This window comes from Juglans regia, chromosome 10, assembly GCF_001411555.2.
Source record: "Juglans regia cultivar Chandler chromosome 10, Walnut 2.0, whole genome shotgun sequence".
Lineage (NCBI taxonomy): Eukaryota > Viridiplantae > Streptophyta > Magnoliopsida > Fagales > Juglandaceae > Juglans > Juglans regia.
In genome coordinates, this window is record NC_049910.1 from 8,408,923 (window position 1) to 8,422,845 (window position 13,923).

A 13,923-nucleotide genomic window follows, 5' to 3' on the forward strand; every position below is an offset into this window, starting at 1 on the left:
AAAATGAGTTAAGATAAAATAAGTATTTTAAAACGGGTCCTTAATATTTTTAATCTCTAGAAATGCAGCAGCACCGGTCATTGAATCAAGGTATTAGAAGGAAAATAATTTACACACAATATTTTTACAGCATTTTACATAATTATATTTTAAATAAGAAATACTTTTATAAAACATCTTATAAAAATAACATAATTTTATAAAAATATATTTATTTTATAATATTATTGTGTAATGTATTATACAATATATTATATATATCATTACTCTTAAAAAAATGCAATCAAATAACCGATCGAAATTCTATAACGGGTACTCTCAGTTTCCACGCAAGGAGACGAAGAAGTCTTGGATTTTGCACTTCTTGAGGGATTCGTTGCCGGTGGCCTTTATTTTAGTAAAATTTGGAGTCTTGGACTAGTTGACGATGGACGATCGGTATCGTTTTGGCAACTCCTTGAAACTGCGGTTTTCAAGGGGATGATTGTTCTTTGCGTCTGAGAGAACTGCTTCCTTTTTATCTTTGCGTCTTAGCATTTCCACTTGTGTTATTTTTTTCAAACACAATCTCATTTTGGATTCTATCTACATATCATTCGGTTGATTGATGCGACTTTTTTTTTTTTTTAATAATTTTACAAATCTGCTTAAATAAAAAGTCATTACAAATTTGACATATTAATCGTTGCTATTTAAAATGATAAAATTATCAACATTTCAATAAAAATATACTTTAGAAAATCCCTGTTGCTTTCATTGTTCAAATTCCTTTCTATTATCTTTGTTGTATTTAGAAAAATAACCAAAATTCTATATACAGTCATTTTTGTATAATCTTTGTATACTTCACTAATGTGATTGACTGCTTCATATTTTTTTTAATATAAAATAATTATTTTGACCAATCACATTAATAGAATGCGTAAAAAATACACAAAAATGACTATATAGAAAAACTGAAAAAGAAAATGCGGTGCATCACCGAAAATATCTTAGGTTATATTTTTCATATGCATCAAGGATCTCACTTCAATACAAATTGCATATTACAGTTAAAAACATGATTTTTCTAATTTTCTTTTTCAGCATGTACTTAAACTTCCTTTGCCAGCACGAAGATTTTTGTTTTTTTGTTTTTATTGTGTATATATATATATATATATATATGATGAATGATCTAGGAGTTCTCTTTTTATGTTACCACCACAAAATAAGCATCTATACTCTATAGACCTACAACCTAACCCTTTCATTTGCTACTACAACTAGAAACAGAGGATACCCCTCTCACCGGGACACTTTCTTTCTCAGGTCAAGCTTGCACAGTTTTGTTCCACTAAAAACTAAAAGAGTTCAGGATTAACTGCAACACCCCCATTTATAAACATCAACAACTTTTCAAGACATTTGAGATCTTATACGCTAATAAGATCACATTCACCACACCTCCACCAGACATCAATCCACGATGGGACATTTTTTCTTGCAGCAATGAACTGTCTCGGTTTGCTAGAGACTCAGCCGATCATTCTCGTCTTTATCAATTCAATAATTCAAATAGTTGATCAAGCATTTTTGCACAGAATGAAGCGTTCGTGCCTCCGTTGATTTATATCAAGTTACTGAACTGAATGTTCTGCATTCATTGAACTCGGAAGCTCCCATATGGGAAAAGAGATATTCTGATCATATAACCAATCTAGAGATGGAAGATACCTAATCTCCAAAAATGAAAAATATAAAAAAAAAAAAAAAAAAAAGGAAAAAAGAAAACAAACATATAAAGTGGCACTCAATTTTTTTCCACCGCTATAAACAGCCCGTTTAGGTTCCCATCATTAGTCAGTGGCAAGGTACGTGCCGGTAGTAGTATACAAACAAAGTCACTTTCAGTTTCAGAAGCATATCCAAGTACCCTAGTTCTGATCAAATAACTTGTGCAGAAAAAACCTGATAAATGCGTGCCTGATCAACCCGGTCTGCAAAGGTGATAATCAATCTCTATCTGAGCACTTCAGTTCATGAAAAGACAGCTTAATTTGAGCAACCCGTAAAGCATGATCGTGCAGCGGAGTCACCTGAAATAAATGTTATTTCATTTTATTTTGGATTCTAAGGATTTATAAAGGGGAGAGAGAGAGAGAGAGAGAGAGTTCTACCAGCAATTGGCGAAGTATCTTTTTCACACTTTCAGAGCAGCTTTGTGAACCATGGTTTCTTTGTGTATTTGGTGGCAACTTTTCTCAACAAGATCAAGCAGCTTTTCCAAGTTCATTGACCACGAGTTAAGGATGTCGTTGCTATCCTTTGCTGTTTGGAAACAGACAATTCCCATTGGCCGGTCTATTTTTGCCACAAGTGCCTTGGACACAACCATCTCTGAAAGATGCTTCTCAGCTTCCTAAATCAGGGAAAAACATTCCTACGCCTCACGCTTACAGATAAATTGCATTGAAGAAATGTAAAATTTGAATTTGTAGAACCATGGCATCAGATTGCCACAATGATCAAATAGGAGGGGAAAGAAGAAAGCCACAACATATTAATTGAATTTTGCCAGTTAATATATTAAGCAGATAAATAAATAAGAATTTTGCTTAAGGCATGCAACCAACAAAAAGATTTAAGCGTCATAAAACGTCGATGAGCATTTCAGGATTAAAGAATTAAATGTAATTCACTCTAAAATTTCATTAACAAACCTGGATACTGAGGCACAACAGTTCTGCAAGTCTCTTCAAGGTGATCCTTGAATAATACTTTGAAACAACAAGAATATTCTGGAAAAAGCATCAAATAAGTTGCCAATTTTTTCATCAGTGGAAAAGGCATTAAATAAGATGCTAATGAATTGAATGGTCGCATAAATGAAAAAGAAGGTAACTAAATAATTGTCCCGGCAGCTACTTAAAACTTACATGTGCAATTTTTTTTCTTTTCTTGATAAGTGAAACTTACATGTTCAATAATTCTCTGTCTAAGGTCTTCCGCTGCTTTGTCACCTAAATTTCCTCCAAGCATGCTCTTCTCATTCTCAAACTCATCCTTGTATGCATTCCAAAGAGATGTCCATTGGATGACCTCCATTGTGACCAGTTGTTTTAATAGCAACCTATAGCATAACGTCAAACAGAGCCTCCATCAACCAATACTAACAACAGATACTGAACAAGTAAACCAGAGGAAAACATAATAACAACTATAAGGCAAATAAAAAGGCATACCTGAAATTTGGAATCTCAGAGAGATTCTTATCCTCCAGGGTGGAATTAAGAAGGCTTGACTGCATTGGATCATGTGGCGAGAGAACTAAGTACCAACAGATTTTCCTCAGGACCTACGAGAAGGACAATGTCAGGGAGAGCCTAACAGTATTAACAACGATCTGAAACATAAAAGAGCTTTACCGGAGTCCACTGCACAGGGTTTTCTTTGACCGATGGAATGTCGTAAATTGCCTTATAGCAACGACAAATCTCAAGGTAATCATTATCATGGGTATAGTACCTACAAAGATGATGAAACATTGGTGTAAGGTATCTGTTTTCTTTTGCAATAAAAGAAAAAAAATATCACCACCCATCAAGCACCATCAATAAAGATGGTTGTCCAAACCCCAAAGGGTTGACCCAAGCAGTGAAGGCCTTGGTCTTAGGGTATCACTCCCTTCAAGGTCCAAGGTTCAACACCTCATGAGTGCAAACAATCTTTTGGAGACACACCCCTCAGTGAAAAACCAGCGATTTAACCAGTTACGTGTAGGAAAACTTCAAAGGGTGCGGTGCACAAAACTGAGGTTTAATCTGCAGGGGTGGGTCCGAAAGGTCTTGCCTTGAAGAGGTTCCCCGATATAATAAAAAAAATAAAATAAAGATGGTTGTCCAAAATCAATTCTAGGAAAAGTATATTGTAATCATTTTGGACGTCGTTCCACAACATCAATATTGACATGGTCTGGCACAAGTCTGGTTAGAGAAGTACTTTTATGATCCCATGGGCCATTGAATGACACTGATGCATTTACGTCATAGTTTGTCTTCTTCTCACCCAAAGTCAATCCAACACTAACGATAATAACATATTGCTTCTTAGAGTAACCACAAATCATCATAATCACAATGAACACAACATAAATGTTAAAAACCAGAAAATTGTATCTTGCTTACTTTTTTTCCTGATCAGCAGAAAAGTTTAGCTTCTTACTAGAAATCGAAATGTTTAAAACCAAATTAGAAACTGTGTTGTGGCAGTTGATGTAAGTAGCTAGTGCTGCTACAACCAACTAATTGGTCTGATACTGTTGTAGAAACAAACAACAGTACCAGATGCTCTAAACGAAGGAAAAAATGTGACAACAGTAAGTATAATTGTATTTTATGCTTCTTTTTCTAGTTTGTAGGCTGTAATTAGGTACTTCTCCCTTGTATGCTACCTGTGTACTTGGGCTTTGCCTAATTATGAGGATCAATAAATATTCTTACTTATCAAACAAAAAAGTTTAAGTATAATTGTAGTCAAGTGGTACAAGTAGTATCAGAATAATATAAGGTATTTCCGCCAATCAAGTCAAAGTCAAACATCTATTTGATTCTATGGAAAGCAGTGGCAGGTATACTTTCAGGCAAGTTGTACAATGAGTACCAATTTGATAGAAGATATTTTCCATTGATCATGTCAAAGTCAAAAAACTATTTGATTTTCTGGAATAAGTAATAATTCAACTTCTCCCAAGAAATATTTTCTAAAAAGATTGCGCATCAATTCCACAAAAGAAAATTTTGGAAAAGCTTTTACATGAAAAAAACTTTTACGGTACAAAATACTTTCGCCAAAAAAGATAAAAAATTTAGCACCAAATAGAGCCAAAAAGATAATCACGCACAAGAAGAATGCCTATCATATAAACTTCAAGAAAAATTTGCAAGAGAAACTAAATCCAATCATGGACAAAGTGATAGCAAGAATAAACAAAAGTTTCAGGGAAGAAAGAAAATGTGGGAAGCAATGTTAGCTACCTTATCATTAATTCATAGTAGATCCGCTTCAACTCCAGTAAAGATGGTATATCAGCAGGAGCCTCTTCAACAATATTGTCACCTTCTTTAGGCTTCTTCTTTTCTTTTGAAGTATCAGCATCAAAAACCCTAGGACTAATCTTCCTCGACAATATTTGAGCACGAACAAAATCCTGGCGGTCTAAGCACAGACGTACCTGGGAAATTATATTATTATCAAACAAGTAACATGCAATCATAATCAGTTCATAAGTCCCCACAACATCTCGCGGGGGGGGGGGGGGTTGCCCTTTTTAAAAGAGGAGAGAAAAAAAAAGAGGCACATACTTGTTCGAGAATGAATGCAATTTTCTCAGTTTTTGCCATGGCACCAAAAGTTTCCACCTGCAATTAAAAAGCTTGATAGTCAAATGGGTGTACAGTAAAACAAAAAAGCAGATCTCACCAAACGAGACCTGAATCTATCTGTTATGCCAGAATAGAGCATCAAAGAACACCATCACCATATTAGATAGCATAAATTTACCGCAATTTCTTGCATCAAATCTGCAGCTTCAGCTATAAGACCCTGTTCCTCCTTAATCTTTGCGAGTTTCTTGATCAACCGCGCTCTTTCAATCTCAACATATATCTGAATAATAATGAATCTTATTTGAACGAAGTACAAGAAACATATAATGTTTAAAATATATATATTTGGTTACAGGCATGAAACTTATCAACATATGTTTACCTTCCCGGCGGATACATTATTTAGCGTTTTAATGAGCTCTATACGAGTTTCAAGATCTGGTGTCTCATCTATATACTGCATTGCTTGCTGCACCATTGCAGTTACAGCCTGTTCAAGAACAGTAGGCCCCGTGAGAAAACTATTTGATCAGAACATCTTTGTGTTTGGAAAATAGAAACATACAAAAAGCAGAGCGAACAATAAAGTCCAGATAACCCTTGGCTACATTTCAAATTGTGACTTACTACTCAAATTATCTTCATATTCAACATTTCAACTTGCGCAAATAATTGAAACATTATGAGAAACTATGACAAATAAATTTTTTTTTTGATAAGTAGTAAGATATTTTATTTATCAAAAAGTAGGCATAGCCTAGGTACATAGGAAGTATACATGTGAATACACCTATTTAGGAACTAAAAACAGTTACAAGGAAGTCATGGAAGCTGAGACCATTCAAATCTAAAGCAATGACCCACATAAATAAAGTCTTCCACAAAAAACTCCTAAACTCTTCCAAGGAGCATTTATGATACTCAAAATGTCCATAATTTCTTTCACACCAAATGCACCAAAGAATACATAAAGGAGCCATCTTCCACATAGCTGCTATCTGTGATGTCACAGTAATCCCTCTCCAACTTGCTAGTAGTTCCACCACCCTTCCCGGCATTAGCCATGCAATTCCCATTCTACTGAAGAAGTAATTCCAAATTTCTCGTGCAAACTCACAATATAAGAGTAGATGGTCCACCGATTCACCACTATGTTTACACATACAGCACCAGTCTGTGACAATAAAACCACGTCTTCTAAGATTATCAATAGTTAGAATCTTCCCTAAGGCTGCTGTCCAAACAAAGAAAGAAACTTATATAGGTGCTTTACTCCTCCAAATGTTCTTCCACGGAAAATTCTGTCGATGTTGCATGGTAGTTGATTCATAGAAGAAGCGTACAGAAAAAATCCCTTTCCTAGAAGGTCTCCATTCCATCTTATCTTCAATTTTGACAGCAATAGCAGCGCTATACAACAGGTTAAGAAACTCCATCAGCTCTGCCACTTCCCAATCATGTGCATCTCGAGTAAGGCTAATGTTCCATTCTTGTGTGCCATGAGTTATAACCCGCAAGTCAGCCACCATAGCTTCTTTGTCCCGTGCAATTCTGAATATAGTGGGATAAGCCTCCTTCAACACCGTGTCTCCCACCCACATATCATACCAAAAGCTGATCCTATTGCCATTCCCCAAACACAACTGAGTATGACTAACAAAGGAGCACCAACCTTTCTGTATATACTTCTATAACCCCACACCATATGCCCCCCCGGGCCGGGGGGCACTTCCATACTTCATGTCGATCACCCTTTTCCACATCATTATTATAGTGCCACAACCATTTTCCCAATAGAGCCTTATTAAAGGCCCTCATATTACGAACCCCCAATCCTCCATCTCTAAAAGGAGTACACACCTTATCCCACCCCACTAGGTGAAATTTAAACTCATCTCCTAGTCCACACCACAGGAAGTCATGACGAAGTTTCTCTATCCTATTTGCAATGCTGGCGGGGAGGGGAAAAAGAGACCAGAAATATATGGGAAGGTTGGATAGAGTGCTCTTAATAAGAGCGATCCACCCCCTTTAGTTAAATACAATCTTTTCCACCCAGCCAACCTACGCTCTATTTTCTCCAACACCTCTTCTCAAATTGTCTTAGCTTTAAAAGAAGCCCCCAATGGAAGACCGAGATACTTCAATGGTAACGAAGAAACCACACATCCCAATATGTTTGCCAACCTCCTAATGTTACTTACCTCCCCCACCGCAACCATCTCCGTCTTAGCAAGGTTAATCTTCAACCCGGATACCGCTCCAAAACAAAGTAAGATAGCCTTCAAGGATTGTACATGTCCTACATTTGCCTCGCAAAACAACAATGTGTCATCTGCAAACAAAAGGTGGAAAATAATGATGGAACCATGATTAGTATCTCCCGCTGAAAATCCTGAAAAAAATCCCCCCTCTGCCGTAGCTGACACCATTCTACTTAGAGCCTCCATTACTAGAACAAATAAAAGGGGTGACAATGGATCCCCTTGTCTTAGTCCCCTCGAACTATTAAAGAAGCCCACAGGGTCACCATTTACCAATACCGAGAAGCAGGCCGTTGACACACAATACTTCATCCACATCCTCCATCTTTCCTTAAGACTCACATCTATTCAACATTTTTTTTTTATAAGTACATCTATTCAACATATAGAGCAAAAAATCTCAATTAACATGATCATAAGCATTCTCCATATCTAATTTGCATAAGATATCTGATTCTCCCGACTTGATTCTGCTGTCCAAATACTCATTTGCTATAAGGACCGAATCCAAGATTTGTCTCTCTCTCACGAATACATTTTGAGACAGAGATAATCTTGTCCATAATCGTGCTCATCCTATTAGCAAGGACTTTGGAAAGTATCTTGTACATGCTATCCACTAGGCTAATAGGCCTAAAATCTTGTACCTCTATTGCACCCGCCTTTTTAGGGACCAGTGCAATAAAAATTGCATTCAAGCTCTTCTCAAATTTGCCAAAACTGTAAAATTCCAGAAAAACCAGCATGACATCCTCTCTTACCACCTCCCAACAAGTCTGAAAAAATGCCATGGTAAAACCATCTGGTCCCGGAGCTTTATCTTTGTTCATTTTTCTGATTACCAGCTGAACCTCTTCCTCTTCAAATGGTCTCTCCAAACAATCCATACTACTTTGGTCAATGGACTCAAAAGTTAGTCCATCTAAAGTAGGCCACCAAGCATGAGGTTCCGACAACAAATGTTCAAAATATCCAGCCACATGATCCTTTATCTCAACTTGATCTGTAGATGAGTCTCCATCAATGTTCATGGACTCAATAGTATTAAACCTCCTGTGCGAGTTCGCAACTCGATGAAAAAACTTTGTGCAATTGTTCCCCTCCCTAAGCCACAATGCCCTTGACTTTTGTCACCACAAAATTTCCTCCATTAGGATCAACCTTTCTAGTTCATAAACCACTTGCCCTTTTCGGTTATGCTCATCTCCTACACCCTCCAAGCTTTGTAACTCTTGGAATAAACTCTTCTTTTGTAGAGTTACGTCACCAAATACTTGCTCATTCCATGTCTTCAATTCCTTCTTCAAAACCTTTAATTTTCTAGCCAAAACATTGCTAGGAGTGCCTTGGAGTTGAAATGAATTCCACCATTGTCTAATCAAATCCACAAACCCCTCTGTTTTTAGCCACATATTCTCAAACTTAAAAGATCTTCTACCCCCTTGAATGCCTCCACAATCCAACATAACCGGGAAGTGATCCGAGCATATCCTTGGGAAGTCTTTTTCGACATAAATCTAGAAATTGCAGCTCCCAAGAAGGAGATATGAGAAATCTGTCCAATCTTGACCAGCTTTGATTATTAGCCCAAGTATATTCACCTCCCATCAATGGTATGTCCAAAAGGCCCAATTCAAAAATTAGATCCAAAAATTCCACCATAGCATGGTTGTGCCCCTCCCTTGATCTTTCACTAGGAAACCTAGTCAAGTTAAAATCTCCCCCAATACACCAAGGTACATGCCACCAAGTACATAGGCCAGCAAGTTCATCCCAAAGTAGCTGCCTCTCACAATCCAAGTTGGGGCCATACACCCCTCCAAAGGCCCATAGAAAAGCCATCATCTATGTTTTTGAAATAACACCCCACCGAAAATTCTCCCACAAATTCCTCAATGTTTTCCACCACCCTCGTCCCACATGACCAAAATTCCACCCGAGGCCTCTTTCGAAGGTAAGTATGTCCATCCGACAGATTGGCAACTCCATATGCTCCGGATGGTTCTTCTAGTGATGAGCTTCAGTTTTGTTTCTTGTAGACAAATGATATCCATCTTCCATTGTCTTAAAAGATATCTTATTCAGATGCATTTGTTGATCTCGTTCAGCCTCCTAACATTCCAAATCAATATTTTATGCTTCATTTAACAACTAATCCAGCCCTCCCCTTATTTCTTTCAAGACTTGCACTCCCTTCCTTCCCATCATAATTAATGGATCAAGTCAGCCTCTTCAATTCCCTCTCTCTTTTTTACCCTACTCCATGTTGGCCTGCCCTAATGGCTATTATCAGTGCCTTAAACTGATTCTCATAGCCCTCACACGAAATCCCCATACAACTCTAGAGTTCCTCCACCTTTTCCAGAACCCAATCAGAGGAGAGAGTAGGAGGAATCATACTTATTGGTGTAGGATCCTCTCCTGGATACTCCACCCCCTCTGTTGAGTGTTTACATGGATCAAAGATCCTTCCCCTTCTATCTCCACCTCCTCTGACGCACCCTCATACTCCAACACAACAAGTTCTTTCTCCCCCTTTGCCTCCTTTCGCCCATTGTAGGACCCTTCTTCCACCATAGTGTAGTTCTAATCCTGGCCCAAGGATGGTGGCAATTTTTGCGACAGCCCAGGTCTCGCCGGCGTGGTCTGTGACGGCCCACAGGGTGGCGCCCCTCCTTGTACAGCTTCCACCCTTGTTGGACACAACTCCACGCCTTCAGCGTTTGCACTGGGCTTCATGAAGTCCCCCTCTACCACTGCCGACATCAGACATGGCCCCGCCGGACCACCACCAGCATCGCAGCTGACCGTCGCTTGGTTCTACACCAGGTTCGGCCCAAAAAACTTCATTGGGTCAAAGGTTTCGGGCTGTTCCTTCAAACCCGAGATGGGTTGAATACCTTCACGGGCATCTGCTACTACCTTCGCCAGCACCGGAAGCTGAGCCCCGCCACCCTCAACGAAACCCACCGCTGCAGGTGGAAGGGAAGCCCCTTGTCTTCTCCAAACAGGCCCCCTGGGTTTGTTTACCGGCCTTGTCCCCTGGGAAGACCATGGGTTCCTTACCCTTTGTTTGCCCCTTGGGCCCGTCTCCTGGGTCCTTAACAGGCAGCCCATGGCCTTTTAGTAAACCCAGCCCCCATTTGCCCCAACCTTTGATCCTCAACGCACTGTTTCAGGTAGTTGATATTATCTTGCAGCTCCCCCATCTGTTTTTGCATATCAGTCAATACCCGCAAGGCCATTTCCTTTTTAAGACCAACACCTCTCCTGCCATCTTCCTCATGTTCTTGATACCCTGCATAAACGACACCACTGACAGCCCCACTAGTAGCCTTCCTGTCCAATTGATGGTTTAGGTTCAAAGACCTCGGTTGATGGAAAGCCTCCTTGTACAACTGAGGAGGTTTTGGTAGTGCTATTGTCACTAGTAGTGCTTGCACACCGATACGAGCAACTTCCCTTAACAACTCCGCTAGCTTCCACCATCCCCTCTCATCTCTATCATCAGGAACAAGGATGCAATTCTGACGTCCACCCCCTCGACGCTCTTCCATCGCCATGAACGCACCTTGAATATTTGTGCATCTCTGCACAGTGAAGCCCCTGTCCCCTTCCCGATGGCTAGCATGAAACCCTTTCCTCCTTGTAGTCCTACCATCCTCCAGGGCTTTACTAAACCACCGTGCTGTGGCTAACTCCATTCTCATGCTTTTCACAAACTTCCTCCCTCTTTCTGTAAGAATCAACCATTGGCCCTCCCTAGATACCTCAAAGGATTTTAGTTCAATAACTACAACTTTCACATGAGCCATTTTCCTTTCCAGCCAAACAACCAACACTCAGACGTTCAAGCTATCACGAAACCATCGTAATACAGTTTCATGCAAAAAAAGTGTGTGAGAACGAAAGTGTACAGAGAGCATTTTCTCTCTCCAAAGAAACAACAATTATAACTACACATAAAATTTGACAAATAAAATGAAGCTCAAAGTAGTATCTAGGGCATGCAAATTCACTTGGATTTATGCCATACATAAGTACAAGTCCATGCATCTACACATGGGATCATATGACCGCATGCAAAAGTACACCTAGGCATTCCTTTTTTCATTATCAATGAAACGAACCAAGATGCCCTTCTAACTAATATTGTGCCATTGTGGTCTGTAGTCCATATCTTTTTATGATCCATAGCAGCGCACAGGGAGTATAAAAATTCAAACTAACATGTACTGGTCAAGTTATTGATGTGTTATTATTTGCTCAAGTTGATTCAATCAGACATGACAACTTATACTTGCAAACATAGACAGACAGGTACGTGCATTCAAACCAATGCGTGTCAAAAACAGGTATTTTTTTAAAAAATGTTTTTCCCTGCCTAAATAGTCAGAACTCCAAAATGTTGCAATTAATTTTAGAATGCCATACAATTTCAAATAAATGGGGGAGAAAAAGAACATGAATCAATACGTAGGACCAGTCAACCGCATAGCTTGAAATCTGACAGACCAACTTATTTTTCATATTTTTGTACATAAAATCCCAGTCTCTGACAGCGTCAACTGAATAATTGAACAAAAAGCACCTGAAAAGACGATTGCAACCCAGAATCCTTAACTAAGCACACAAAACTTTAGTAACATAACCAAATCTCATCAATCACCAACAAAGGGAAACTAAACACTATGAAAACAACCAAAACCCTGCTCACAATTAGAAGAACAGCAAAAGCCCCAGATCAAAACACACAATATTCGAACAAACTACCGGTTCCAAGACCAAATCATCAAATACCCACTACACCAGCAAACCAAAAGAAGGCAAATTTAAATCGAACTGAAAAATCAACTACAGATACAATTCCTCCAAATTCCTTAATAACCTGCTTAAGCTGACCCCGGCGCTTCGACAAGAGAACAATCTGATCGTCCAGGGTCTTCCAGGCTCGCGCTTCAAAGCAAAGCTGAAGAATGTCGGTGACAGCCTTTTTGGTGCCGGCCACATCACCGGCCAGCCTCATCTGCTTCTCCACATTCAGCAATTGCTCTATCGCTGCCTCTAGATTGCCTCCGCCTTCCTGAGAATTTTCAAAGAATCGTACGAAAAAACAGAAGCTTCAGAATCAACCGAAAGATTTTAAGTAAGATTGAAATTCAGATCTTGGCAAAAGAGATTACCATTGAAATTGGTCCGAAATTCAGATCGAAACCCTAGCTGAGAGAAAAAGAGTGAGGAAGGAGAGAGGCCGAGAGAATAAAAGCAATTGTTTGAAGGACACGAAAGGAGTTTTGCTCTCGTGTCCCTGATTTTCAATATATTTGTGTTGTCAGTCAACATATTTGTTAATTGTTAATATGTGTGTGTTTTCTCCAAAGTTTGGCTTACAAGCCTCCACGTACGTGGCTGATGTAAATGTTCTTATTATTAATTTCCTAATTTTTGGTAGGGGTGGGCTCCGACTCCGACGGAGTCGGAGTTGTCATTTCCGACCTCCGACTCCGACAGAAGTCGGAGTCAAAGTTCCCCTCCGACTCCGACTCCGAACGCAGTCGGAGTCCGATTCCGATCGCCGACCTCCGATCGGAACTCCGAACGGAGGTCGGAGCTCCGACCTCCGATCGGAACTCCGACTGGAGTTCGGAGGGAGTTCTGAACGGAGGTCGGAGCTCCGATAGATTTTATTTATTTATTATTATTTAAATTTTGTTGTTCAATTTCGTTTCAGATAGTGGGCAACATATATATATTTTTTTAAAAGTGAATCATCTACAAATATTTGGTTTATTCAAGAGTTTTCAATAATTTAAATATTCGTTCTGATTTTGTTACTGAATTTTGATTATATCTTTAATTTGTTTTATGTCCGCCTGAAATTTAGCATTAAAAGTGCTCATGACTCATGAGTTGAAAATTACACAAATTTAAAATTTTATAGAAAAGAATGATGGTACGAATTTGTATAATTCGATTAATTTCAGTTGGATAATAAATTATAAACTTTTGAGAGAGGATGGATAAAGTACTAATAGAAATTATAGAATAAAGAGTACTTATCCCACGTCTTTGCTCGGGATATAACTACATAAATATAACTATATAAATAGTTTAAAAATTAAATAACATGTATGATGCAGCCATAAGTTATAACAGTCTCATTTATAACGTAATAACAATATGACTCAGTCTTGAAATATAACTACATAAAAATTAAACACGGGTTTCACTCAAACCCCAATGTTCCATTGGTCACGCCTGAAATGAAGATAGAAAGTAGCAATCAATAGATG

At 38.7% G+C, this 13,923-nt stretch overlaps 1 protein-coding gene across 1 annotated transcript; it reads right to left on the reverse strand.

Moving 5' to 3' along the window:
• Positions 1 to 1,623: 1,623 nt before the first annotated feature.
• On the reverse strand, positions 1,624 to 12,929 carry LOC109009985 (26S proteasome non-ATPase regulatory subunit 12 homolog A). The gene is made up of 12 exons (XM_018990670.2): positions 12,814 to 12,929; positions 12,519 to 12,713; positions 5,749 to 5,856; positions 5,542 to 5,646; positions 5,343 to 5,399; positions 5,016 to 5,212; positions 3,408 to 3,507; positions 3,225 to 3,337; positions 2,959 to 3,112; positions 2,703 to 2,780; positions 2,160 to 2,401; positions 1,624 to 2,078 (listed from the first exon to the last, which is right to left on the reverse strand). Exons 1-11 carry the CDS (start codon positions 12,814 to 12,816, stop codon positions 2,183 to 2,185), a joined length of 1,329 nt encoding a protein of 442 aa, XP_018846215.1. The 5' UTR covers positions 12,817 to 12,929; the 3' UTR covers positions 1,624 to 2,078; positions 2,160 to 2,182.
• Between the last annotated feature and the right edge of the window lie 994 nt (positions 12,930 to 13,923).